The sequence below is a fragment of the Lagopus muta genome, chromosome 21, assembly GCF_023343835.1.
Source record: "Lagopus muta isolate bLagMut1 chromosome 21, bLagMut1 primary, whole genome shotgun sequence".
Lineage (NCBI taxonomy): Eukaryota > Metazoa > Chordata > Aves > Galliformes > Phasianidae > Lagopus > Lagopus muta.
In genome coordinates, this window is record NC_064453.1 from 624,443 (window position 1) to 652,177 (window position 27,735).

Here is a 27,735-nt window from a genome sequence, read left to right on the forward strand (position 1 = left end):
GGCCGCCGGCCGCCATCTTGGCGCGGAGGGGCCGCGCCCGGCCGGCATGCGGGGCCCGGCGGCCGGCGAGGAGCTGCTGGAGGAGGCGGACAACGACGAGGACGTGTCGGGTGGGCGGCGGGGCGGAGGAGGGGAGGGGGGGAATGGAGGGCCGGGGGTGTGCGCGCCGTTCGCGGGGCCGGGGTCTGACGGGCGCTGCCGCGATGCCCTCCCGGCCCTCGACGCTGCGCTGCGGCGCGGTTGACGCCGAGGGCGGCTTGAAGAAGGACGGGGTGTGAATGAGGGGCGGGCGGTGAGGAAGGCGCGCGGTGCGGCCGACGCCTGTTGGACGCCTCGCTGCGGGCCGTTCTATCGGGCCGTGCCGGGAGCCGTGCGAGGTAAAGGTGGAAGTGGCGCGGCGCTCGGCTCGCCCCGTGGGGCCGGCGGTGCTGCCGCGTCTGGTGTCCGTGGGTTCGGCCGGGCGCTGAGCTCCGGCGCGCGGTGTCGGCGCTCCTCCGAGGGCGCGGCGCTGAGCGGCTGCGGGTTTGCGCAGGGAGGGCGAAGCTGAGCTGTGCGCGGGGAGGCCGCCCACGTGAGTTGTCCTTCTCGTCCTCAGAAGATGATGATGGGGTCCTGGAAGGGCTGGAGGAGTTTTTCGCAGAGGAGCGAGTTGCTGCGCAGAAAAAAAAGAAATGCAAGAAGCTGAAAGACTGCAAGGCGGCCAAAATCAAGAGGAGGAAGAAAGAGGTAATGCTGCGTGCTCTGGGACAGGGCTGGTGGGTTCCTGCCAGCTGTGCTGTGGAGGTGGGCTGCCCGGGGCACCCAGCGCCTGCAGGGACACCTGGGGACGGGCAGCTCCCTCGTGTGTGAGGATGCTCGTGGCCCTGGGAGGTGACTGAGGATCGGGTTTGGGTGGTTCTTGTGCAGCTCTGATGATCTGCTGAGGTGGGTGCTGTTTCTCCTTGACTGTTTTTGTTCCTGGTGGAGACTTTTAGCTGTGTTGTGCAAATAAATGAATGGTACGGAAGCTTACAGCATGCAGGGTGTAGTAACAAAGCGCCAGGATGGTTCCCAGCCCATGAGGTTTGGGTGCCTGCAGTGCCTTCTGGGGGCTGCTCTCTCCCACTGCAGTTCTCTGGTACGTCTGTACCCCGCTGCACTGCACCAGGAAGGCAGGCTGTGCCTGTGTGGCACTGATGTGACAGCGAGGTAATGGGAGATGAGGAGCAGACTTCCATCTGTGCTCTGAGCCTTCCTTGTTCTGGTTGCTGGCATTTTGAGAATCTCTTCTTTTTGGTGTATTTCCTTTAATGCTGGAAACGTGTACAATAAAGGTTAGTTATGGTCCTCAGTTGTGAGAGTTATCTGCACATCATCTTGTTCTCTCTGTACTGACTCCCCTGCTCTGTGTGTCCCATGCTGCACAGTGAGCTGGTGGGGAGTGTGAGGATGAGGATGCTGGATGCAGGATGAGGAAAACACCTGTAGGCGTTTTTGTTGTGGGCTGCTTGACAACAACATTCAGCAGGGAGGACGGGAGGTTAGGGAGGTCTCAGGATTCAGCGTGTGGAAGAGTTTTTGAGTCTTATGAGAAAACAAAGGTGGGGCATCATGGCCTTGAGTCTAATGGCACCTGAGTGGTTCTTCCCACCACTCCCCCCCAACCCTGGGCTCCACCGTGTGTCCCAGGAGGTGGCTGGGCTGTCCCTGCATGCTCTGGAGGACTGGCTGTGTCTTGGCTGAGGGCTGTGAGCACCAGGCGGACGCTGTGGGGAAGGAGCAGTGAGCAACTCTGTTCCTCAGACCTTTCCCCAGGAAATTTGTGCCTGAAGATGAGCATCAGATGTTCTTACGCAGCAGAGCCAGAAGCATCCCCACCCCTTCCCTTGCAAGCAGGGGATCAGTGATGCTGTTCTCTTCCAGTCATTGCTGCCACTCCCTCTGGGACTTGTATGAGCAGATTGGCTGCATGAGGTGGCACAGCCAAGTGCTTTTGCTGCCGACAGGAGCATTATGTGCTGTGTATGTAAGAGGACCTGACTGACTCCAGCATGCTTTGACCTGGCAGCTGCGAGCAGAAGCCCGGAGGAGGCTTTTCCCCTCCTTTGTGGCCATGGTGATGTTCTGTTTCTGCAGATACCACACAAAGCTGGCTCAGGCCGCCTCGCTTCCTGTGTATTTTGCAACGTGGGATGTGGTTTTTTTCCTGTGCTGCTTTTTAACGGGGGAAAGATAAAATACAAACGTGTGGTATATTTGTTCCTGGCAGTTCTCCATTCACGTCAGCCTGCCTGAGGCTATGGGAGCAACATGTGCAGCCTGAGCCGTGTCCGACTGCTTCCTTACAGGGAGCAGGGGGAAAATAACGGGATGGATGTCAAGGGCGTTTTCTTCTTTAATTAATGCCTTGTGTGGGCAGTGTTAATCAGGCTTGGTTCTGCCTGTCAGAGGTTGTTCTGTCTTCCACCAAAGCCTGCGAGGAGCTGCAGTGCTGTGGGTAGGCAGTGAGCTGTGTTTCTGACCAGCACCCAGGCTGCGTTCCCAGTCAGGATGTAAAAGAAAAGGGAACCCTCAGTTTGGGCTCTCTTTTCCTGAATGTCTTCCTGGATGTTCTGGGGTGTAGGAAGCTCTCTCCTCCTATTAGAGGAAGGGAGAGGTGGGGATGCCTTGTGAACCTGTGCTGCGATGCAGGTGCTTACACCATGGCTGACCTCACCCCGCAACGCCCCATGTTTTTGTCACAGGGATGTGTGGCAGAAGTGATGCTGCGTTGCTCTGAAATGGGAATTTGCCTGTTTAGCCTCACTGCAGCTCATTCTGGCTTTTGTGGCAATGCTCACTGAAGCTCTGGTGCTTGAGTGCTTGATGCTGCAAACCCCAGAAAGATCTGCATAAAATAACGGGCTGCGGTTTGAACCTCAGCGTATGTAGATGAAGGCCCTCATCAGGCGAGAAAGCAGGGAGAGTGGGAATTTCAACCTGTACTGCAGTCGTTGCCACGGCAACCAATTATTCAGCGCTAAATTATAACTGCTAAAGGAAAAGCTCTCTTTTTTTTTTTTTTTTTCCAAACCAAAAAAGACCCGACATCAGCAATGGCCGCTGGGCAGAGCCGGGCTCTGCAGGCAGCCGGCGCTTCTGCGCGGCGCGGAGCTCCGGGCGTCCGCGTGCCCCGGCGCTGTCCGAGGTGCTGAACCGCGCGGCTCCTGCGGGGCGCTGCCAGGGGCGGGCAGGCTGCAGGGAGGAGGTCGGATGCCCGGTGCGCGCGTTGCTGCTGTCTTTCTTGCAACGTGGGTGAGCCGCCCCACGAGCAGTGGCTTTTGTTAGGGTGCTGTTGACTTTGTTGCAGCGAGTCTCTGTCTGTCCCAGAAAGAAACCTAAATTCTGGCTTTCCAATGCTTGGTGTGTACATAAGCCTGGTCCCTACTGACTGCGTCTGTCAGCCATCCAGCAGGGCCCAGGCCTTTCTGGAGAGGTTCTGCTTGCTGCTGAAGCTGTGACCAAATGCCTGGTGGGAGTTCCACGTGGCTGCTTGTCTCTCAACATCTGTCTAGTGAGCTGTAAGACATGCAAGTGACTCCAGTGATGACCTCTTCCTTTAGGTTCTTAACTGTTCACCCTGCGGTAGAAAAATGTTACTGTACTGTAAAACCAGAAGCAAATATGAGATGGGGCGCCACACACTACAGTGTGTTATGTCAATCAGAAAAGTTATTCAGGTTTCACCTGTCTGAAAATTGAAGATCTCTAGCTGAACGTTTAAGCACCTCTCAGAGGAGTTGCTCATCGCTTTACCGTATGGCTGTTTTTAATATGCGTGTTCATTTCTTTGCTGTGTCCTGGCTTTCTGTTTACGCCACTGCACATCAGAATGGTACGTGAACATTGTGGTATTGCAGCTTTCTGATGCTTTTAGAGGAGTGTATTACAACATGGAGGCAGAAGGGGCATCTGCTTGTGTGCCTGTGGCTGAGGGAGGGCAGGCAGGCGCTTCTCTTTGTCCACTGTCGTCTTCTGTTGTAGGGGAGCAATGATGAGATATCAGACAATGATGAGGAGATTGAGGAGAAATCTGAGAGTGAAGGAAGTGACTATTCCCCCAACAAGAAGAAAAAGAAAAAACTGAAGGAAAAGAAGGAGAAAAAAAACAAGCGGAAAAAGAAGGATGAAGAGGAGGATGACGATGATGGAGGGCTAAAGGTACCAAAGATTTGTTCTTCCTGAGCTGGTGCTCAAACGTCGGATGTCATGGTGTGGCCAGGTCCCTGCTGGCATCCGAGTACACAGTTCAGTGAGTCACTGAATGAGAGCAGAGCTGTAATTGTGGTCAGTCACCTTGCACTGATGGATAAGTTCCTTTGCTTAAGGCACGGAGGTGGAAGCGCAGTGCTCCCCATCAGGGACACCGAGTTAGCCGCCTGGCGATGTGTGCTCAGTTCCTCATGGTGCCTTTTGTGGTACTGCAAGCACTACTGAAAGCAGTGGTTTGTTTTATTTGAAACAAACGGAAAAGCAGCCATAACAATGCTAATTTTGTGGTTGTTTTTGTTTTTAAAACCATGAAGCATTTGCAATTCCAGCAGCAGCCCAGCCTGTGGTGGACTAATCAGGCGCTCTCAAGCATAGCCTGGCATTTTTACTGACAGATGAAAGGCCAGCATGATCCCATGTTATTTTTGTTAGATACAGAGATTGTGTTTCCTGGAGACATGAAACCTGGGGAGGCTTTGCATTATATTGTGTGGTATGAGGAGCATTTGGATGACGCTGTATTAATTTGCTTCTTGGAAGCATTAGTTTATTAAGCACTTGTGCATGCTTTGTTTCTTCATATTGCGGAAACAAATCTCTGTGTGTCGCTGACTTGGGAGAGCGTTTGATGTGGGGTATCTGACAGACACTGTCTGCAGAGCTGTCACTCACATTAACAGTGTCTCTCTAATTCTACAGGAGCCTAAGAGCTCAGCCCAGCTGATGGAAGAATGGGGCCTTGATGATGTAGATTACATTTTCTCAGAAGAAGATTACCACACTCTTACTAATTACAAGGCTTTCAGCCAATTTCTCAGGTACAGAACTGTAGGCATCAATGGGGTCTTGGGAATGATTGAGATTTGGATGTGACTCAAATAAGAAGTTGAAGCTGTGATGCAGAATTTACTCCACAAGCTCCTTACTGTTTTTCCCTCCATGACAAGATCTGGGCTCCATTTTAATTGCAGGATAATTGACTGGAAAACAACTGGATTGTTTCTCCCCCCATGCGCGCTCTCCACAATTCCATTTTTTGTGTTTGTTTATTTGTAAAGTTGCTGTAGGGGATAAAAATAAGGAACAGTAGCAATTTGGGCTTGTATTATGAGGTGTTCAGCACACAACAGCAGTCTGAGAAATCTAAGCACGGGCTTCTCTTTATTTCCTTGATAACAAAGTTCTGGTTTCTGCTGCCAGTAGCAGTGCCCCACAGCGACCTGCTGCCATCAGTCACGCACTGCTGGCACTCCAAGAGCCTTCCTGCAGCACGTGACAAGCAGGAGCAGGCGTGCATTTCCTTCAACCTGTGTTTTTTTCCTTTCCCCCACCCTTCAGGCCTCTGATTGCCAAGAAGAACCCCAAGATCCCCATGTCCAAGATGATGACTGTGCTTGGTGCCAAGTGGCGAGAGTTCAGTGCCAACAACCCGTTCAAGGGCAGCTCGGCGGCGGCAGCAGCAGCAGCTGTGGCTGCAGCAGTGGAGACTGTCACAGTTGCCCCAGCACTGGCTGCCAGTCCCCAGCAGCCTGCATTGCCCCCTGTCATCAGGAAAGCAAAAACCAAGGAAGGCAAGGGTAGGTACCGAGCACAGTGAGCTTACTGTGAAAGTTCTCCTGTTTCTGACAGCATTTGGCATTTCCAGCCCTGGTGCAGTTTGCTGCAATCCCCTCCTGTGTTCCAGGGTAGCTGTGTTCCTCCTCTGCCAGTTTTTTCTCCCATTTCCTTGCAAGCACCGGATCTGGGCTGGCAGTCCAAGGACTCTTGGAACAGTGGAACAATGAGTCTTTTGTTCCTCCAGGCCCAGGTGTGAAGAAGAAAATCAAGAGCTCGAAAGATGGGAAGAAAAAGGGGAAGGGAAAAAAGATGGCAGGCCTAAAATTCCGGTTTGGAGGAATCCCCAGCAAAAGGAAAAAGGGCTCCTCTGTAAGTGTGCGTTTCTGAGGGGGCCTTGGGTGTGGAAGGGTGCAGCAGGGAAAAGCCAGGACAAGTTCTCTTTGCCTGGAAATCTCCTCTGTGCAGGGCAGTGTGTGCTGCTGCAGCAGGACTGCCCTGTTCTTACCAACTTGCCTATTCCTCTTGCAGTGCCTGTTGCCTTCTAGAGATAACGTGGGTCACAAATCTCTGCATGGTCCCTGCCCTGCAGCCTTGTGCAGCACGTCCTTCCCTCAATGGCCCTCAGAGTGTCAGGACGTCCCATCTGAGGAAAGGGCCAAGCTGTCTTTGGTTGGGGGTGGCAGGAAGCCTGGATGAAGGCTGCTGAAAAGAAATGCCACAGCCTCATTGGTGCCCCTCTTTGAGATGCCAGTCTCTGTTCAGTGTGATTTTTCATCCCTTGTTAGAGACCTGCATCCAGGCTTGTGTTGGTAAAGATGTCATATCTGGGCATGTTTGCTGCTAAAGCCATATAATCACATTTATTTTCAGCGATGAGGTTGATAATGCCATCATTTCACATTTCGTTTGCAAAGGAATTCTTCAGGGCTTGCACTCCAGCTGAACTTTATGTCAAAGAGAATTATCAAATGCTTTAATTAAGTTGCCATTGCTTGCCTCCTGGCTTCTGTGGCTCTGCAGCATGACCCGGGGACAGCTGAGCACCCCAGGAAGTGCATGGGAGCAGGGTTCTGCTGCAGTTTACATGCAGCACTCTTGTCAGTGTATAAATATCAGGCATAAGCACAGCATTTTAAAGAGCAAACCTCCTGAATGTCTACTCAATAGGAATGGTGCTCCTGCAGATCTTGATCGAAGTCCCATTATTTCACCTTTGCTGGAGTTCCCTGCCTCTCTTGCTCTTGTTCACATAACAACCAGTTTGTCAGTAACTCTGTGTATCAGAAGTAGAAGAGGAAGGAGCAGGCTGGGGCAGTCACTCAGCCCCGCATCACAGCAAATCCATCCCATGTCTGGGTACCTGGATGAGGAGCTATGGGACATGGTTTAGTGCTTGTGGTACTGATAGGAATGGGAGGGTGGTTGGACTAGATGGTCTTGCAGGTCGTTTCCAACCTTGCGATTCTATGATTCTACGTTCCAGATCTGTGCACTTGCATTTCTAAGACTGAGGAGGAGCTGGGCTTCTTCCTGCAGTCACAGTGCTAAGCACACAAAGGCATACAAACTGGGGCTTTGCGTGCAAGTCTGGCCTCCAGGATAAGAATTCAGACCCTGTTGTGTTTTGAGGGAAACCCAGAACCCATCTCTTGACAGGCAAACGCAGTGTGAACTCGAGTCACTGATTGATGTATTTTAAATGTCTCTGAGATTTGCCCAGTGGCCGCACCTCAGTGGTGCTGCTGAACCCGGCTGACTGCCTCTGTGCTGTGCTGAGCAGTGTGAGATAATTGCTGTAGTCTGTGCTGATCGATTGCCTGGCTGGAACATCGATCTGATGGAGGAGATTTACCTGCTTCCTAATGCCTGGTGACACAGTCTTATGAACCCTGGCTGCCAGTGCCAGGAATGGTGCCCTGCCACCGTTCCCAACGCCCTGAACAGCCAATTCCCTACGGTGCTCCTCTTGAGGGGGCCCCGAGGAGCTCAGCTGCTGGTCGGTGATCCTGTGTGGCTTCATGCAACTGCTGGTGCTCAGCTCTGCTCTGTAGCAGAACATCCTGGAAGTGACTGCGTGCCAACACCTGGACAGTGCGTGGTTCTGTTTTCTCCTCTGCAGAGTGAAGAGGAAGAGCGGGAGGAATCCGACTTTGACAGCGCCAGCATCAACAGCTCCTCTGTGCGCTCCGAGTGCTCGGCTGGCCTGGGGAAGAGAGGGAAGAGGAGGAGAAAGAAAAAGAGGAGTAGGCCATCTCTTTGTACTCTGCTCCTGTTCTGTTTGGATTTCCCTCTCGAGATGGTGCTGTCCCGGTCCTTGCAGTTCCAAGCAGTGTCCAGCACTGATTCTGTGGGCAAGGAAGGGCTGTGCTTGTCTGTGTGTGTGGGATGAGAGGTGCTTTCTTGGTGTCCAGACTCTGCAGTTGGTTGGCTTGCAGAAAGCACACTCTACTGTAGTGCTTTTTCACAGCTCTGCTGGCAGTGAAGGAGCAGCCCGATGCCAGGGCCTCTCCATCCTCCCCTTTCCCTCCATGGCCTGGGGCTCCTCTTGCCCCATCAGCTCTGTGTTGTGGATTGCACTGTGTCAGGAGGGCAGCTGCAGTGTTGTGTGGTGCTTTGGGCACTGGGGTGCAGTGTGGGCAGGCGGGCAACTGCCACCCTCCTGCATGTCTGCTGCTCCCAGGTCTGTCCTGAGGCAGCACGGTTCTGCATTCGTGGGGCTCTGAGGCGCAGCTTGTGGCTGGCTCCTGGGGAGCAGGGCTGGCTGCAGGCGAGGCAGTGCTGGGTGGTGTTTGTCTGTGAGGTGTGTGGTTGGTGGCCAGCCGGGGCTGCGATGGCGTAGGGAGATGGAGGGCAGCAGTGAGAGGTGTCTGGCAGGCTCTGAGTGGCTGTGGGCCGCTTTGATGTGCGTGTTCCTTAAGTGGTGGAGGCTCTGTGTTGGTCTGGTTAATGACACCTCCGTGCCTGTTGAGGGAGGTCCCTCTGCACCAAGACACTGTGCTTCTGCTGCTTCTGCTGATGAGATTTGCTTTTGAGAAGCCAAAGGGTGCCTTCTGTGCTCGGGGACAGCTGGAGGCGAGCGTTCTGCCTGCTGTGAGGTGTGGGCCTCGTGGCCCTCGCTCCTTCCTTCCCTCCTCTTTTGGCATGGAGCTGGAAGAGCTCCTGTTCTGCACCCAGCGAGTGCCCAAGGAGAGTGCAGCAGTCCCAGGAGGAGGGTCCTCAGCTGCATTACTGTTGCATGGAACATTTGCTGGCGCTGGGGTCTGTGGAGGTTTCTCTGACTGCCTCCCTTGCAACCTCTCCAGGTTCTGGCATTCTCCATTGAGAGCCTGAAGGAACCAAAGGATGATACAGTGTGGAGAGAGAAAGAGAGACAGAGGTGAGATGATGCTGTGTGCGAAGATAAACTGTGATGCTGAGGGACAGAGAGGCAGGGGGACATAGCAGGAGGGGCCGAGGTGAAACATGTTGCGTTTTCCTTTACCATAGAGGAGCAGCTGTCTTGGGAGAGCCGGCGGCTCTGCTGTGCCACTGACTGCATCTGTCCCTTGCTTGTAGTTGAAGAAGGGGATGGCTACGAGACGGACCACCAGGACTACTGCGAGGTGTGCCAGCAGGGAGGGGAGATCATCCTGTGTGACACCTGTCCGCGTGCCTACCACCTCGTCTGCCTGGACCCTGAGCTGGAGAAAGCCCCCGAGGGCAAGTGGAGCTGCCCACACTGCGTGAGTGTGGGTGCCGGGGGGAGTGCTGCCCGGTGGGGGGCACTGGCAGGGGGTCTGGGTGATGGGGAGACTCTGGCCCGAGCCTGGAGATGCACAGTCAGGCTGGGGCTGGTACTTGGGAGCGCGTAACTGTCTGCGCTGGGCCTGGGCTGTCGAGCTGGGGTATTGCCTACGTGAGTGGGACGGGTGGGGTGTGGAAGTGTGCCTCCCTCTTGTGATCCCGCTCTGGGCTTGGGGCCTCCTCAGTGCTGTGGTGATGCTGCTGTCCCCCTCAGCTTTACTCTGGCTGTACTGCCCCAGGAGAAAGAGGGCATCCAGTGGGAGCCAAAGGAGGAGGAGGATGAGGAGGAGGAAGGTGGTGAAGAAGAGGAGGATGACCACATGGAGTTCTGCCGTGTCTGTAAGGATGGAGGGGAGCTGCTGTGCTGCGACACGTGCCCGTCCTCTTACCACCTGCACTGCCTGAACCCACCCCTGCCAGAAATCCCAAATGGTGAATGGCTCTGCCCTCGCTGTACAGTGAGTGTTTCCTGCCTTTGTCACTTTGTCCATGCTCCTGCACCCTTTCGTCCTGCCTGTCCCCTGCAGCTCAGCTGCCTGTGCAGGCTGCTGAGTTCCCTGCCTGCTTCTAGTTTGCCTGGCAGGTCCCATTTGATGTATGCCCAGTGTAGTGAGGGCTCTACCCCTGAGGCAGGCTTGCTGCAGAGGTGGGTGTGATTTGTGGAGCCTTGAATTGTGCTGGACAATTAAACGTGGAAATAACGAAACATTTATTGAGCTCAACCTGCTCTAGTGGTAAAGCCTGTCCCCTCAGGGGGTGTCATGGAAGTTCTCCTCAGACACACGTGCACCACTCAGCCCTCGTCCACTCTGTGCACCTCACCTCCTGATTCTGTCTGCCTAATTAGCAATAGCAAATGAGTAACTTCTGGGAGCAGAGCAGAGCAATGCCTCGGCTGTGCCCAGGGCAGCTGACCCTGTTTGCAGGGTGAGTGAAGTGCAGTCAGGGCCTGTGCTCATTCCAGCCCACGTGGTTCCCTGGGGTGCTCTCCTCTACTCTCAGCAGCAGGCTCAGAACGGGCTCAGCCTGGGGCCTGGCTGTTTTCCCCCTCACTGCACTGCTGATTGGCTGCAGCCTGTGTGGGTCCCCTGCCCTCCAGACCCCCATGCCCTGCAGACTGTCCTCCCTGTGGCAGGCTGGGGCACATCCTGCCTGCCAGAGCCTGCGGGCTCTGCGCCTCTGGGCCGAGGGATGCAGCGATGCAGTGTGGTCACTGTGTTCTGCATTCCGCACAGGGAGGGATGGGTGGGACACAAAGCTGACAGGGCTTGTGTTAAACTCCCTGCTCTTGTGTTTTTCTTTTTTCATCCTCAGTGCCCTCCTTTGAAGGGAAAAGTACAGCGCATCCTGCACTGGGCCTGGAAGGAGCCTCCGGCCCCGCCACCCTCTGCGCTGCCTGCCCCAGATGCGGAGCTGGCTCTGCCCCTGCCGAAGGTGCTGGAGGGCATCCCAGAGCGTGAGTTCTTCGTCAAGTGGGCAGGGCTCTCCTACTGGCACTGCTCCTGGGTCAAGGAGCTACAGGTGAGCACAGGGCTGGAGCAGCGCGCCCGGCGGCTCCCGGCAGCCCAGGGGTGACGCGGCTCCGTCCTGCCGCAGCTGGAGCTCTACCACACCGTGATGTACCGCAACTACCAAAGGAAGAACGACATGGATGAGCCGCCGGCCTTTGATTATGGCTCTGGAGACGAGGACAGCCAGAGGGAGAAAAGGAAGAACAAGGACCCTCACTACGCAAAGATGGAGGAGCGGTTCTACCGCTATGGCATCAAGCCCGAGTGGATGATGATCCACCGCATCCTGAACCACAGGTGGGGACTGGGAGGTGTGTGGGTAGGCAGCAGGATGGTGTGAGCCAGGGTGCCCAGGTGGTGTGAGCACCGAGTGACCTTGGTAGGGGAGAAAAGGGGCTGAGACCCGCAGAGTGAGCCCAAGAGCTGCCTTAACTCTCCCTGATGCCGACAGAACTGTGCCCAAGGAGAGCAGTTGGAACAAGTGCATTGCTCTGATCTGAAGTCTTGACATTTGCACTTCTTTTGTGCAGAAGATCTGCACAGGAGATCTGCAGTGCTGGTATTTTTTATTCTTTCACATCAAGACACCTTTTTGTTGAATCCCTGCATTTCAGGTGGCAACTTGAAATTTCAAGTGGCGACGTTACTTGGAGTCTACTTGACAGAAAATAAATAAAGCTAGCTAGCTAATTTTCCTGCAGGCTTTGCATTTTCTGCTAGCAAGGCAAGGTTTAGCTCATCATAGGTACATAATTGGCCTCTGCAGTGTGTTTGTTCATTTTTCGGTGTGGTTAAAACTTTACAGAGTAATGCTACAGAAAAAAGAAAGGAAATGGAGTCTGGTCTTCATCCAATGCTGGTAGAATAGGACTTGTTGCCCTTAGACATGCAGTCTCCACCCCTGGCTGACAGCAGTGCATACGTATATGTGAACAGTTACAGAGAGGCAGAGCTCTGTCATACAAACAGCTTCTCAGGGGCTGATATCCTGCCCTCCCCTGTGTGATTCTCCTGGGTTTTTGCAGAGCTGGCATGCCAAGTTGTATGTAGGGTTCATTTTCTCAAGGGATTTTCATTTCAAAATGAACTTTGTGCCAGTGTGGTGTAGTCCAGGCTCAGGCTGTTGTCATCAGGTTGTTCTGATTTCATTGATGTGTTTTATGCTGCATGTGTTCTAGCTTTGATAAAAAGGGGGACATCCATTATCTGATCAAATGGAAGGATCTGCCATATGACCAGTGCACCTGGGAGATTGATGAGATAGACATCCCATACTATGAAAACCTCAAGCTCCTCTACTGGAATCACAGGTAAGGGGTGGCCAGGCAGAGGGACCTGGGCTGGTGCGTGCTGCAGCCTGGGGCAGAGTCCTGCAGAGCTGCTGCAGCCTGCTTGGGCTTTGCCAAGTGGTTTGTAGGCATTGCCCTTCTGAGCACACACTGGAACCACTTGCAGGGACCTCATCACAGAGAGCAGATATGAGCTCTTCCTGAAAGCCAGGTCTTGATGAAGTCTTTCCTGAAATGCTCCACCACTCCAGGGCTGCTTTGAAATGCTGTCTGCTGGCTGTTTTACAGCTATGCTCCCCTTCCCCTCCATGTATTCTGCTAGAACTGAACTATTCATGGCCTCGCTATGCTTCGGGGAGGCTCTGTGGTGTTATGCTGGTGTGTGTTGTGGGGAAAAATCTAATTCTGTGAGATTGCTGTCCTTTATTTTGGATGATGTTGCATGAACTGTTGGAAGGGGATAATTAATGCTCCATGAGTGCCCATGGGAACTGGGCCAGAAAAGCTCCTGTGGGGAAAGAGGCAGTAGAGTTTGGGAGGCATTTCTAACCCCTGGCTTGGAAACACGGAGAGGAGTGTCTGTCTGCTTTCTCCTAATGCATGTTCACTGTTTCAGGGAGCTGATGCTGGGGGAGGACACACGTCCTCTGAAGAAGCTGAACAAGAAGGGGAAAAAGCTGAAAGAGGAGAAGCTAGAAAAGCCTCCAGAAACTCCTCTTGTTGATGTAAGTAAGAATGGCAGGGGCAGAATGAAGGTATGAGCTCACACAGAGGTTGGTCAGTCTGGTAAGGTTCTCTTCTCTAGTTCCTTCAGGGACAGGTTTTTACTTCTTGTGAAGTTATGGGGTGGCTTTACCCTGTGCATGGGGGATAACAGTCCATTTTCTGGAGCCATGGTTGAGATCCAAGAGGAGAGTTCTGAAGGAGGGCCCTGGGGTCTTCTTTCCCCAAACCTTTGCATATGTGACGTGCAGGGGGGAGCTGGGCCTGTGCTGTGAGAGGCCTTGCAGACTTTTCCAGCACGAGGGAAGGAGGCTGCCAGGTGCCATCCTGCTCAGGGCTGCTGTGGTGGCACACAGCAAAGCCTGTGCTGAGGGCAGGGCTGTGGTGTGGATAGTGTCTGCACCTCTTACAGGGCTGTTCTGTGTCACTGATCTAAAGAGGAGCGTGATTGACTGCAGAGAAGCAGGAGGGAGTTGGTTACTGCCTTGTGTCTTTTCCTTCAGCCTACGGTTAAGTTTGACAAGCAGCCTTGGTACATTGATGCCACAGGAGGCACGCTGCATCCTTACCAGCTGGAAGGGCTCAACTGGTTGAGATTTTCCTGGGCCCAAGGCACTGATACGATCCTGGCTGATGAGATGGGACTGGGGAAGACTGTGCAGACCATTGTGTTCCTGTATTCCCTGTACAAGGAGGTGAGCACCCTGTGATGGCTGTGCGCCGCACAGACTGCGGTACGGAGCAAGCAATGTGGGTTTTGTCTCCCTGGGCAGGGCCACTCCAAAGGGCCGTACCTGGTCAGCGCCCCACTCTCCACCATCATCAACTGGGAGCGAGAGTTTGAGATGTGGGCGCCCGACTTCTACGTTGTGACCTACACTGGGGACAAGGAGAGCCGCTCGGTCATCCGGGAGAATGAGTTCTCTTTTGAAGACAATGCCATCCGCAGCGGCAAGAAGGTGTTCCGGATGAAGGTGGGAGCTAAGTCTGCGTGCTGCCTTGCTTTTGGCCAGGAGTAGGAAGGAGAGAGAGCAGAATTCGACCCAGAGAGGGAAGTTTCTTTGGTCTCTGATCAGCTCTTTTCCAGAGAAGCTGACATCGTTTAGATGTAGAAGGTTTATGAAATCTGAAGATTTCTGCCAGGCCCTTTTCTGTTTCTGTAGTTCCCTGCTTAATTATGTTGTTCAGCTCTTCTGCTGGTGTGATTCGTGCTTGAGCCCTGCTGCTGGTGCCATGCAGTAAAAGCAGCCCCCAGTCTTCTCCTTTGGTTAGAACCAGTGTCACAAACAGCATCACCAGACGTGGAGGCTGTCCGCTTCTCTGCTGTCTTCTATCCTGACTTTTCTCTTCTTCTGCCCCTCCAGAAGGAAGCCCAGATCAAGTTCCACGTCCTGCTCACCTCTTATGAGCTGATCACCATAGACCAGGCGGTGCTGGGCTCCATCGAGTGGGCTTGTCTGGTGGTGGATGAAGCACACAGACTGAAGAACAACCAGTCCAAAGTAGGTGGCAGGTGTTTGTGAGCCATTCTTCCAGCCCGCTGCTGTAGCTGTTGTTACACAGCTGGTTTGGTGCTCTGTTTTTTCCTGCCTGGGAGTCAGAAGATGTCTTCAGCTTGCTCAGGCTGTGCTTGAGGCTGCATTTTGGTGGGGTTGTTCTCCCTAATGCCCTCTGGGCACCAGCAGTGATCCGTGTGCCATCCTGGCAGTGGTGCCCACAGGCTGGTGCCTGGTGCTGGATGAAGCTTGGGCTGAAGAGCTCTGCTTGCCCCTGTGGCAATGTGAAGCCAGCAGAGAGAGAGGGAAGCGCTCAATGCAGTCAGGAGCTTCGTGTGCTTTGTGTTCACTGCTCCAGCTCTGCATGCAGAAGATGCAAGGTTGTTTGTTCTAAATGAAGGGGAAACCACCAGTGCTTTTCAAGTAGAATGCACACTGCATTGCTTTGATTTGCTTTTGTAAGTGCATAATTACAACTTGATATCACTTCCAAGTTCTTTAGGGTATTAAACAGTTACAAGATCGATTACAAGTTACTGCTTACTGGGACTCCACTCCAGAACAACCTGGAAGAGCTCTTCCACCTGCTCAATTTCCTGACTCCCGAGAGGTTTAAGTAAGTTGCACAGATTCCCAGCAGTTTGCTGTAACAGTTGTGTGAATGTGTAAGGTCAGCTCAGGTTTTGTTCACATTGAGCACTGCGCTGCAGGCCCTGCAGGTAGAGCTTGCCTTCCTCTCACTGCGGAGATTTGTGGATGAGGGCTGAGATCTGCCCTGCTCCTTCCTCTCTCTGAGGAGGCAGTGGTGTTTTGGGCAACTTGTTCAGACCTCTTATTGGCATATTCAATTTCCCTTGGCTATCAGCCTGGCTCCTGCTCTGCTCAGGCACAGGAGTGTTACTTCACTGCGTGCCCTGAGGGCTTTGTGTTCAAGTCCTACAGAAACAAACAACTTTACCCCGGTGCGTCTGTTCCACTCAGCGCTGTGTGTTTGTGGCTGCTTTTACAGTAACCTGGAGGGCTTCCTGGAGGAGTTTGCAGACATCTCCAAGGAGGACCAGATCAAAAAGCTCCATGACCTGCTGGGCCCCCACATGCTGCGCCGGCTCAAGGCAGACGTGTTCAAGAACATGCCGGCCAAGACGGAGCTGATTGTCAGAGTGGAGCTGAGCCAGATGCAGAAGTGAGTGCTGGCAAAAGTGGTGGTGGGCTGCACCTGGCTGCTGCTTCCCCCCATCTGTGGTGCAGCAGGGCTTCGCTGGGGTCGGTGGGTCAGAGAAAACCTTTGTGAGGAGAGCTGAAGTCCTTTGTGTGCTCCTGGGGAGTGCTCAGCCCCTTCAGGTGGGCTCTGTGCAGTGCTGGCTGCTCTGCAGGGAGCGACTGATGCGTGCTGCACTCCTGCCTGCTGGGCACTGAGCAATCCTGCTTCCTGGGGCTGTGGTTCCCTCAGGACAGCTGAACAGACCTGACCCCAGCCTGGGGAAGCTGAACCAGTACCTGAAGAGAAGTCCCCATACCAGACATCCCTTTTGAAGCTCTGTTGATGTATCTAGAGTTTATGCGCTGATTTCTGGCAGTCCTGCAGTGCCAGTGTCTGTCCCATTCCCCTTCATACAGGAAGTACTACAAGTTCATACTAACACGGAATTTTGAAGCCCTGAACTCGAAAGGTGGAGGGAATCAGGTCTCACTGCTCAACATCATGATGGACCTGAAGAAGTGCTGTAACCACCCATACCTCTTCCCTGTGGCCGCTGTGGTACGTGAACTGCGTGCACCACAGAGGCGTTTTGCAGAGTAGTGTGTGTGCAGTCTGTCAGTGGGGATTGTTTCCAGGTTAAAAGCACAGGTTTTGGTGTGAGTGGTTTGATATCAATCCTTGCCTTTGCAATGCATGTGACTTTCTCCATGACCTTCCTGAAGAAGTTAACCAGAATCCTTCACAGGAGGCCCCGGTTCTGCCCAATGGATCCTATGATGGGAATTCTTTGGTCAAGTCTTCTGGAAAACTGATGCTGCTCCAAAAGATGCTGAAGAAGTTACGGGACGGGGGTCACAGAGTTCTGATCTTCTCCCAGGTGTGCGGTGCGGAAGGGCTGATGATAAACTGCTGAAGGACTTGGTTCTGTATGAGAGTTCTGTGTTAGGTACAGACATGGATAGATGGAAGAGCTGCTGCCAGCTCGTGTCACAGCTGGGTGCCTCAGCAGTCGGGGATGAACCATTCCCCTCCTGAGGGTATCCCTGAAATGTTTGAAACCACTTCTTATCTGCACATAAAAGACAGAGAACAGCAGTAGTGCTCCCCTCCTGGGCGGGCTGTTCAGACCCAGTTCCTTAATGTTGGAAAAGCTGCCTGTGGAGGACGAGATATGAGTGATGCCCTGGTTTGCAGGGCTGCTGTGGGCATGAGCACAGCCATGGCAGCGCCATCCCCGAGGAACGTGGGGGGCTGCAGTGCGTGCCGTGGGGCCGTGACCCCCAGCCCTGGGCAGGCTTTGGTGAGTTCTGTGCAGGGCTGCTCACACCTCACCCCTCAGATGACGAAGATGTTGGACCTGCTGGAGGACTTCCTGGAGTACGAGGGCTACAAGTACGAGCGCATCGATGGGGGCATCACTGGAGGCCTGCGCCAGGAAGCCATTGACAGGTTTAATGGTACGTGCCTTTCCTCCTTTCCACACGTGGCAGTGGGCTGTGTGTGCTGGGCCAACTTGCATCAGCCTGCAGAGGGGTCGGGTGCTGTGGGGGCTCTGTGCACACCTGGAGGGCAGTGTGCTGAAGCCCAGAGCCCTGGCATGATGCAGGGCTGCTCCTGGCACGTTAAGCCTCTCCAGGTGTTTCACACAATAAACCCCAGCCTGGTGTAGTGGCAGGCTGTTTGGCTTGAAAGACTCCTGCATTTCCCTTTGAGGCCTCAGAGCCTCCCTTTCAGACCTGGAGCTGTATTTTCTCCAGTGACTGCTTTCCAGGCAGTGATGTGTTTTTACCCTTTGCCTTCCCTGCCTGTTGCTTCTTGGCGTAGACTGGTGGTCCCTGATGTTTTATAACTAAAACATCGTGCTACACCCTTCCAAATAAGCCCAGCTCCTCTTTGTCTCACCTTCTGCCACCTGTGGGTTTGTCTTTCTCAGCTCCTGGTGCTCAGCAGTTCTGCTTTCTCCTCTCTACCCGTGCTGGTGGTCTGGGCATAAACCTTGCTACGGCTGACACAGTCATTATTTATGATTCTGACTGGAATCCCCACAATGACATCCAGGTTTATTACTTTTTCTTTTCCTTCCAGTATAGTAAGTATGGATGGGCCCTCTGTGCATTCTGCCAGTAAAATGAGCTCTCTCCTCTTGAGAGCTGCTGAGCGTTCCTGCGGTTTGCAGGACACAGTTCTGTTCAGGAGCCAGTTTCACACCTCTACTGTCCTTATCCTGGCCTGTCTGCAATGCAGGGGTGGACTGGCACCTAAAATTGGCTTTCTCCTGCTGCTTGTCTGCAACCTAGTGTCCTTCCTGTTCTGGGGGCTTTCTACTTCCATTTCCAAGAGCTGTGGCAGACCCTATCTAAGGACTGATTGCCAGTGGCAAATGGCAGCTGGGGAGCTTGAGCAGCAAATGCCCCTAAAAATAATGGAAAAGAGAGGACATGCTTTTCCCTTTCTGATTGAGGGAAGGTCCTCTCTAAAGTTACTCACAGTGTTACGGTCCAGTTGTGTGAGCGTTTCCTTTCCCTGAGTCCTAGGCAAGAGGATGTGCTGGTACAGGGCGTGATGGAGAAGTCAGGGCCTGGGCAGGCTGCAGCCAGAGGATTCCTGGGAGGAGCTTTTCTGCACTGCATTCAGGCCTTTCAGTTAGAGGCCTGCACAAGGAAGCTGGCTTGCCTGTAGTCAGAGGAGGGGGAAGGAGAAGTGTAAAGTTGGCTCTAAGGAGCCTTTCTGGCTCCACTGCCCCAGAGCAGCCTGAAGGCTGAGTTCAGCCTCTGGCTGAGGGGGTCCAGGGCTGCAAGCATTCCTGTTTGTGTTGCGTTGGCTGTTCTGCAGTGATGTCCTCTGCCTGCAGGCGTTCAGCAGAGCGCACCGCATCGGGCAGAACAAGAAGGTGATGATCTACCGCTTTGTGACCAGAGCCTCTGTGGAGGAGCGCATCACCCAGGTGGCCAAAAGGAAGATGATGCTCACCCACCTGGTGGTCCGTCCTGGGCTTGGCTCCAAGTCAGGCTCCATGACCAAGCAGGAGCTGGATGACATCCTGAAGTTTGGGACGGAAGAGCTCTTCAAGGATGATGTGGAAGGTTGGGCCGGGAAGGAGCTGGAGATGCTTTGTGCAAAGGCAGTCCCTGTTGGAGCCGCAGGGGCTCATTCCTGTGCCTTCCTCTTGCAGGCATGGTGTCTCAGGGACAGCGGCTCACCATGCCGGATGCCGTCACCCCTTTCTCTGACACGCTGTCCACCAAAGGGGGTGCAGTGACTCCTGGCATGAAAAAAAAGCACGGTGGCACCCCACCAGGTCTGTGGCCCCCGCTGCTGGGGGGCCCTGTGTCCAGCCTGATCTTGCCTGGCTCTGGGAGCACGCCGTATGATTTGCTTTCTGTTCCCCTTGCTTTGCTCTCCAGGTGACAGTAAGGACGTGGATGACAGCAGTGTGATCCACTATGATGATGCTGCTATCTCTAAGCTTCTGGACCGAAACCAGGACGCGACTGATGACACGGAGCTGCAGAACATGAACGAGTATCTCAGCTCCTTTAAAGTGGCCCAGTATGTTGTGAGAGAAGAGGATGGTGTGGTAATGTGATCAGTATCATGTCTTATAATCACATCTCTCTGTATGTCCCTGTTTGCGCTCCTTCCTCTGCCTTTCTTGTTCCTGTGGGTGTTTCTCTGCAGAGCAGTGCTCCTCCCTGCTCTTTGCTGATGGTAGCAGTGATGGTGCAGCCAGCACGACTGCAGTGGCTGAGTGTGATGCTGACCTATGGCGAATGCTTGGTGGCACTTGGGTTTCTCTGAACCCGTTTTTTCCTATTGAAAAAAGGAGACTGTAGAGAACTGTTGTTTGGGATGGAAGCAATAATGATACCCAGGTACTGATGGTCTGGATCTCAAGTGACCTGAGGAGCTGTAAAATGGCCCCATTGATTGATACTATTTCTGAGGCTGGGTCCCTTCCCTGCAACATTGCTCTTCTGGTACTTTGTTCTGCCCTTCTGAAGGCTGCTCCCCTGGATACTGGGAGCAGGGCATGGCACTGCTCATGTGCTGTGCTGCTGTCATTTATTCTCCCTGTAGCTAACAGACTTCCTTTGTCTGCCTCTCGAGCCAACAGTGGGCTGCTATTCTGGGAAATCTCTGCAGATCTGTAGTTGTTCCTCGTTGTGAGCACAGGCTCTGCAGGGCAGGATGGATGGTAGTGCTCTCAGCAGCTATTTCTAGGTGTAGGTGGCTTGCTGGGATGTTGTCTTGGCCCTTTGGTAACCGTGCACTGAGGTCAGTACATTTGGGTGAAAGTGAGACTTGGTGTGTACATACATGTAGAGCAGGGTGGAGGAGGCACACAGCAGGGTGGTCAAAGCATGTCTGAAGATCTTGCTTGCCAGCAAGTGTCTCAGTGCTCTCCTTCCCTCCCTCTTCCCTGGAGTGCAGTTAGAAGACATGCAGCAGTGTGATGCAGGGAGGTCTGCAGCTCTCTTATCTCAAGCCTTTTTTGTTTTCTTTATTTGCAGGAAGAGGTGGAACGTGAGATCATCAAACAAGAGGAGAATGTGGACCCTGACTACTGGGAGAAGCTGCTGCGGCACCACTATGAGCAGCAGCAGGAAGATCTGGCCAGGAATTTGGGGAAGGGGAAGAGAATCCGCAAGCAGGTCAATTACAATGATACCTCACAGGAGGACCAAGGTATGGCTTTGACTGCTTGGCTCCTGCTAGGACTCAAGTCTGGGAGCAGGCTCTGTGATTTTTGTTCTTTTATTCTATATCTCTCCTTGGGAGAATTCAGGAAAAACCTGTCTGTGGGCAAAATATTCTAATTTTTTTTTTTCTGTGTAGGAAACTAATAATAATAATGGAAAAGTTGAGTCTGGTTTCCTGTTTATTGCTGTGCCTTTCTCTCTGGCTGCCTGGTACTGGACGCTGGAGGCAGACTCAGGGCTCCTGCTGTCCCCCTCAGGCAAACCTGCAGGGTTCTCTCCTGACCTTGTCTCCTTGTGGTCTGCAGAGTGGCAGGACGAGCTCTCTGACAACCAGTCTGAGTACTCCATTGGCTCTGAGGATGAAGATGAAGACTTTGAAGAAAGACCAGAAGGTCAGAGTGAGTTAATGAACTTAGTGCTCTGCAGTGTACTCTGCGGGAACTTCAGTGGTGGCCTGTGATTGGGGCTGGCACTTGAATGCAGCAGGAAGGTCTGGGCTGGGGGGACCCCCTTGCTTCTGAGGGAAGCGTTCTTTGCCCTGCTGGGTGAGGCAGTTCTCAGCACAGGGAGCATGACCTGCTGGCTACTTGCAGGGCTTTGGTCTGGTCCTTGTGGTAGCAGAATCTGGTCTGCAGTGTGACCCCTGGCACGGGGAGGCCAGCTGAGTGAAGGGGCACTGAACAACCCCGACTGCTGCTCTGTGCAGGTGCTGCTTCCATCGGGAGGGGCTACAGGAAGCTTAGGGCACAGGGTTGGTCAGCATGAGCTCTTTGGCCATCCCTCTGTTGGCTGGGCACGTTTGTCACATAGGTTGTGTGACTCTAGGTGGCAGAAGACAATCACGGAGACAGCTGAAGAGTGACCGGGACAAACCTCTCCCTCCTTTGCTGGCAAGAGTTGGGGGGAATATTGAGGTGAGCATCAGCAGTGGGCAGAGCATGTCCCCTGCCTGTCTGGTCCGCTGCGTGCTGCTCTCCAGCATCAGTCCCGGCTCAGGACTCGTAGCAGCCGTGAGGCTCTGAGGTGCCATCGTTCTGAGGCCTCCCAACCTCTGCTCCCTGCAGGTTCTCGGGTTCAATGCCCGCCAGCGCAAGGCCTTCCTGAACGCCATCATGCGGTGGGGCATGCCGCCCCAGGACGCCTTCAACTCCCACTGGCTGGTGAGGGATCTGCGAGGGAAGAGCGAGAAGGAGTTCAGGTACTGCGGTCAGGCACCAGGGTTCATGATGACACACAGCTTCGTGATGCCGTGTGCCCGAGGGCGAAGCTCTGCCCCCGGCCTCTGGCGGAAGCAGGCGCTGCAGCACTCAGCAGTCCAAGCTGCAGCCAGCTCCTGCTTTCCTTCCGCAGGGCTTACGTCTCCCTGTTCATGCGGCATTTGTGTGAACCTGGAGCAGACGGTGCTGAGACCTTTGCTGACGGGGTTCCCCGGGAGGGGCTGTCGCGGCAGCACGTGCTGACCCGGATCGGAGTGATGTCACTAGTAAGGAAGAAGGTGGGTGAGTAAAATCTCACGTGCGCCCTTCAGGGATGTTCTGCATGCTCAGGGGTTTCATGAGCTGCTGAACGCCTCCTTGCCAGGGGTTCCCTTACTGAATCTCCAAGACTTGGTGCACGGCTACGTCTGTGGTATTGCAGTGATGTGGGTCAGCTGGAGGTAGAAGTGCACGGTTGGCAAAAAAAAATCATGGCAAAATCACATTTTTTATCTTCTAAAAATTCTTGGATTTATCGTTCTTTTCATTTCTGGTGGGATGATTACAGGAAGCTGCTCAGACCTCCTGTGCTGTACAGGCCAGAGACTTCTTCGCCGAGTCTTGCATTGTGCCCAGCATCTCGTTGAACCAAAGCATGTCTTTCAGAGAGACATTTGGGCTTGATTTGGGTCTGAGTAATTATTGATTGTGTTGCTAATCCCAGGCATGTGCTGGGCCCCAAGGATACTGGCAGTTAGGTGTATGGAAGAATCCTCAGCTGTCTTGCAAGGAGATCCTCTCCTCATAATCCATGTATTGACAAGTGTGGCACTCAGAGTTGCCCCAGGAAGACCATTAGTGGTTCCAGTGTGGCAGTGGGAAAGGGCAGATGCTGAGAGTGATGGCACCTGGTTTTGCTATGTCTTGAGCACTGGCTGTTACTCTGCTGGGTAGAGAGAGTGAGAAATTGCAGCCTAGGGAATGGGGTGTGCAGGAGAGGCTCTGTGGAAGAGAGCAGAGAGGCCCCAGCGCTGGGGTTTAAGCGGAGAGGAAGCAAAGAGCATTCTGATGGAGGCATGAAGCCCTCGGGGCCAGGGAACTCACTGCATGAGCACCCCCAGGGTACAGCTCACCCTGCATGCCTGCCAAGGCTTCACATGGCACCAGCATGGTCACTCACACGCTGCCCTTCTGCCACCCACACTCAGTACCTCTCCCTTACGTCCAGCACAGCAGCAGTGGACCTGCAGGGGACAGGAGGCTTTCTGTGGGACTGTGATGTCTGCTGCCATGGGCAGGCAGCACTGCTGCTGGAGGTGCTGCTGAGGCTGGGAGCTTGCAGAGCAGCAGGGCAGGGCAGTGGCACCTGCTGCCCAGCAAAGCGTGCCAGCTGGGGTGGTGGGTGTAGGAACAGCCCTGGATGGGGCTGGCCTGCTGCTGCTCTGCTGCTGGCCGCCGTGTTTGACTTGCTGTCGTGTGTCTGCCCCAGGTGCAGGAGTTTGAGCATGTCAATGGGAAGTACAGCACCCCAGATATGATTCTGGAGGGCCCGGAGAGCAAGAAGTGCAATGAGATGGTTTCTTCAGATCCCAACACCCCTGTCCCCGCCAGCCCTGCGCACGTACATGCAGGACCTCTTGCCCTTGCAGGTAAATGTACAGTGGCCTGGTTGTGGCTGTGGTCTGCCTTAGGAAGGGAGGTGGAACAGGACACCAGAAGGTTTTGCAGGTATCTGCCTGGCACTGTGCCCTTGGCACCATTGGGATTCCTGTCTATAGCTTCCTTGCTTTGCTGGTGTTACAGAAAAAACAGATCCACCGCTTGGATTCCAGGAGGAAAAGGACCAAGTGGAGCAGAAGTCCAGGAGAGCATCTGACAGCCAGGTAGGGGGTCATGAGCCTGTGCCCACAGTGCTGCCCTGCGGGCTGCAGAGCTGTGGTAATGGTGTTTCTTGGGAGGTACTGCAGCATTCCTCTGCAAGCAAGCCACGTCCCTCTGGCTGCTGGGCTAATTAGTGTGGGTGCTTGGCATTAAGGTGCCCGGAAGCACTGAGAAGGTGGAAAGTGAAGAGTACCAAGAAAACTGTGAAAGCAAGGAGAAACTGAAGGAAGAGAAACAGGACGAGAGTGAAAAAACTGAGCCTTCTCCTGAGCCCCTGGGGAAAGGTGAGTCTCTGTGGCTCAGAAGAGTGTGGGCTCCATTCTGAGCAGCATTTGGGACATCTGTGAGGGCTCTGACAGTTACACTGACATTGATGTGTGCTGGGGAATTTCTTCAGCTCAAGGTGCACAGACACAGAGCACTGCGACAGCCTCAGGTGCTTGGTGCTCCTGACAGGCAGATACTCTCTGTTGGCAAATTCTGGCACTTGCTGCTGGCTTCTCTTCTCCAAATCACAGAGGGAAACCTGAATGTCACAACATCCAGTGGAAATTCCTAAGAAAAGACTTCCTGTTGGACTTCAGATTGCTGTGTAGATGATGATACCATGTTGTCACAGATGTAATCTACACTGTAATGTTAAAGCATCAGTTTAGTATAATCTACAGGTTAAAACAAATCAAAAGTAAGCTGTGATCAGTGCTTGTACCCGATACAGTCACTTTACCCTGGAAGTTACAATCCATACAGATATATTATTTCCTGCAGAGCATTTTACACGTTATGCTTCTCTCAGAGTCCTGTTCCCTTCTGCAGATGAGGGAGTCCAAGAAAAAGAGAAGGCTTTGGAAAAGCCAGAGTCAAACAGCAGTCCTGGTAAAGGGGAGGACAAAGAAGTCAAGCCAGGTAAGGTGCCAGGAGGCTTTGGAAAGAGAAGTGGTGTGAAGTGCCCTGCTGGGCAGGGTCTCCAACTGAAGGCAGGTGTCTATGTTGTGGCACGGGGCTGCAGCCAGCACCTGCAGTGGGCAGTGTGCTCTGTGGTGCTCAGGAGCCTCCGCAGGACCTCATTACAGTGGGCACTGCTGTGAAAACATCAGGAGCTGCTGGAGGTGGCAGATGGCCAGCAGCTGTTGGCAGGAGGTGGCGGGTGGCTTCTCTAGCAGTGATTTTAGTGGGGACTTCCCCTCACAGTTGGGAGGGCAGTGGTAGCAGCAGTCAGTCTGATGGCTGCATAAGTTTGGGCAGGTGTAATTTCCAATGTTTGCCCAGCAGAGGATACCAAGGTGGAAGAGAAGGAGCAAAGTGAGGCTCAGCAAAATGGTGACAAAGAAGAGGAGGATGGAAAGAAGGATGACAGAAACGTGAACTTTAGATTCATGTTCAACATTGCTGACGGAGGCTTTACGGGTAAACACGAGAGATGAGCCGTTGGTTGTTTTACTGCTGCAGAGCTTTTACATAAAGCTCTGTACTGAGCACTGCTCCGTGGCTCCCTGGGCCATCTCCTCTCTCGCCCTGCACGCTGTGCCCAGCAGCCCTGCTGGCTGACCAGGCTGTCTCTCTTCTGTTTCTGCAGAGCTGCACACGCTGTGGCAGAATGAGGAAAGAGCTGCCATCTCCTCCAGCAAGATCTACGACATCTGGCACCGCAGGCACGACTACTGGCTGCTGGCAGGCATCGTCACGTACCCTTTGGCTTTTGGGTGATGGCTTCCCTGTGCTGGGCAGAGGAGGCTGCGCTGTGAGGGCAGTGGGGAGGGAGGTGATGGAGCGGGGAAGGGGACTGGGGAGGTGTTGCTGAGAAGTGCTGTCTGCTGGCCGGTTCTTGCCTTGACGCTCCCTCCTGGCAGCCACGGCTACGCCCGCTGGCAGGACATCCAGAACGACCCGCGCTACGTGATCCTGAACGAGCCCTTCAAGTCAGAGATACACAAAGGGAACTACCTGGAGATGAAGAACAAGTTCCTCGCCCGGCGCTTCAAGGCGAGTTGCAGGTCCAGGGCTGGTGAGTCCTTAGTGGTGGCACAGAGCAGAGCCCCATGGCGAGGTGAGCGGAGCAGAAGGCGGCAGATGTTTGCGAGGCGTCAGTGGCAGCGAGGCAGCACCCTGAGGGGCAGGGCTGGAGGAGCAGGAGCACTTGCTAGCTCCAGAATGTGGCACATGGATGGGGCAGTGCTGTGGAATTGCTGCCCAAATCTCTTTCTGGGGTACTTTAGTGTGTGATTGGGCTGCGTTGGGATGACACAAACCCAGGAGTTGTGGGGCTGGGGCGGATGGACAGATGGCAGGCATGTGGGTGGCACTGGCTCACACAGGCACAGGGTCTGGTCCTGATCCGTTGCTTTCCTGTGCCTCCCAGCTGCTGGAGCAGGCCCTGGTGATAGAGGAGCAGCTGCGGCGGGCGGCGTACCTCAACATGACTCAAGACCCCAATCACCCGGCCATGGCATTGAACGCCCGTCTGGCTGAAGTGGAGTGCCTTGCCGAGAGCCACCAGCATCTCTCCAAAGAGTCCCTCGCGGGGAACAAGCCTGCCAATGCCGTCCTGCACAAGGGTACGTGGGGGCAGAGGGCAGGGGGTGCAGGGAAGGGTGGGCTGTGCCGAGTGAGACCACGGGGCAGAGCAGCCTTGGGGAACTGCTGGAGGAGGAGCTGATGTTCAGTTGGGTCACGAGGTGCCGTGGGGCTTCGGGGTCAGCAGTTCTGGCTGTGCGTTGCAGTGCTGAACCAGCTCGAGGAGCTGCTGAGTGACATGAAGGCTGATGTGACGCGCTTGCCCTCCATGCTGTCCCGCATCCCTCCTGTGGCTGCACGGCTGCAGATGTCGGAGCGCAGCATCCTCAGCCGCCTGACCACGCGTGGCGGGGAGCCCACGGTGCAGCAGGTGCGTGGGCTGGAGGAGTGCAGAGCTGCCCTGGGGTGCCCTGTGTCCCTGCCCCAGCTCTGCACTGCACACCCTGTGTTCCAGCTTCCCTTCTTTCCTCAGGGCTCCTTTGGTTCCTCCCAGATCTACAACAACAGCTTTGGACCGAATTTCCGAGGTCCTGGGCCGGGTGGGATTGTCAACTACAGCCAGATGCCTCTGGGACCCTATGTGACAGGTAGGCTGAAGCTTCTGACGGACACAAGCAGGGAAATTGAAGTGACAGATCTTAGTGCAAAGCAAGGATGGTGGTGAGCAGCTGTTTTCTCTCTTACCAACAGATATTTAGCCCTTTCCAAGACTTTCTTCTGCTGTTCCCATTCCCACCCGAGGTAAGGCTGCACCTGTGACCATCCTCTGAGCTGTCGTGTGCTGGCAGACCACGAGTCCCTGTCTGTCCCCTCAGCAGCCCCTGGGCCACTCTGCAGCCCCGAGAAGAAGCCGCAGGGTCACCAAGGGATGGGGATGCAGTGGGCAGAGGGGATGCAGCCCCGCGCCCCTCGTCCCCACATGTGCTTCAACCCCCGTGACCCCGACCATCGCCAGAACTTCTCTGAAGGGGATTTCATTTCCTTGTACATTTTTTGCACTTTCTTATTGAAGACTTGAAGAGTTTGTCTGGAAGTGTGGGATGAGTTAAGAAGGGATACAGAATAACAGTATTTATGTCTGTTTTTATTGACATGTATCAGAGTTAAAGGGAGACCTGTTGGAAGCTCTGTTTCTAGTCCAGTTCCACGCTGACCGTTAGGCGCCAAGCTTACTCCTGTTCAGTAGCTTCCCTGTAAGTTCTATTTTTATGTCCTTTTTGTGTTTGAGCAAGCGCATGCCCACCGCTGCCCTGCTGCAGCACAGGGAGCAGAGAGGAGGAGGAGGAGGAGGAGAGGAGTTGGCTGCCACCGCTCCCAGCCCATCCCTGGGCTGCAGTGAGCCCTGCCTTGGGTCCCTCTGCCTGCAACCTGCCCTCCATGCTGCACGGAGGAGAGCACGGTTGGGCAGGGCTTCCTTCCATCCTCTCTGCGGCCACAAGCTGCCTGGAGCTGGGGGGGGGTCGTGGGGGCTGCTGCAGCAGAGCAGAGGGTGGCCGGACTGCTGCCTTTGTGCCTGGTGGGCTGCTATTTTGTGATACTGACTGCACCGTGGTGACCTTTCGTAGGAGGTTTATGGCACCTGTAACCAACACACTCACATTTACTTTGTACTCTGTGTGTTTTGGTTCATGTTCTCTGTGTTTTAATAAATCCT

At 54.1% G+C, this 27,735-nt stretch overlaps 1 protein-coding gene across 9 annotated transcripts; it reads left to right on the plus strand.

Annotated features, from left to right (window-relative positions):
* On the plus strand, positions 1–27,033 carry CHD5 (chromodomain helicase DNA binding protein 5). 9 transcript variants are annotated; one of them, XM_048967477.1, is made up of 42 exons: positions 1–110; positions 533–726; positions 4,003–4,179; positions 4,930–5,048; positions 5,569–5,807; positions 6,032–6,156; positions 7,907–8,030; positions 9,343–9,509; positions 9,810–10,028; positions 10,885–11,091; positions 11,167–11,378; positions 12,260–12,391; positions 12,987–13,095; positions 13,597–13,788; positions 13,867–14,067; positions 14,458–14,595; positions 15,084–15,205; positions 15,599–15,772; positions 16,207–16,348; positions 16,536–16,667; positions 17,130–17,247; positions 17,724–17,848; positions 18,642–18,873; positions 18,963–19,088; positions 19,195–19,367; positions 20,302–20,476; positions 20,796–20,882; positions 21,316–21,404; positions 21,555–21,688; positions 21,841–21,985; positions 23,176–23,335; positions 23,490–23,569; positions 23,722–23,851; positions 24,384–24,473; positions 24,840–24,974; positions 25,144–25,252; positions 25,418–25,550; positions 25,927–26,122; positions 26,288–26,451; positions 26,536–26,668; positions 26,772–26,822; positions 26,897–27,033. In XM_048967477.1, exons 1-41 carry the CDS (start codon positions 47–49, stop codon positions 26,777–26,779), a joined length of 5,931 nt encoding a protein of 1,976 aa, XP_048823434.1. In that variant the 5' UTR covers positions 1–46; the 3' UTR covers positions 26,780–26,822; positions 26,897–27,033. The 9 variants fall into 9 exon arrangements, 8 of the variants coding, with proteins under 8 accessions (XP_048823434.1, XP_048823435.1, XP_048823432.1 ...); XM_048967478.1 differs by having other exon boundaries at positions 26,900–27,033; XM_048967475.1 differs by having other exon boundaries at positions 26,772–27,033.
* Positions 27,034–27,735: the final 702 nt, after the last annotated feature.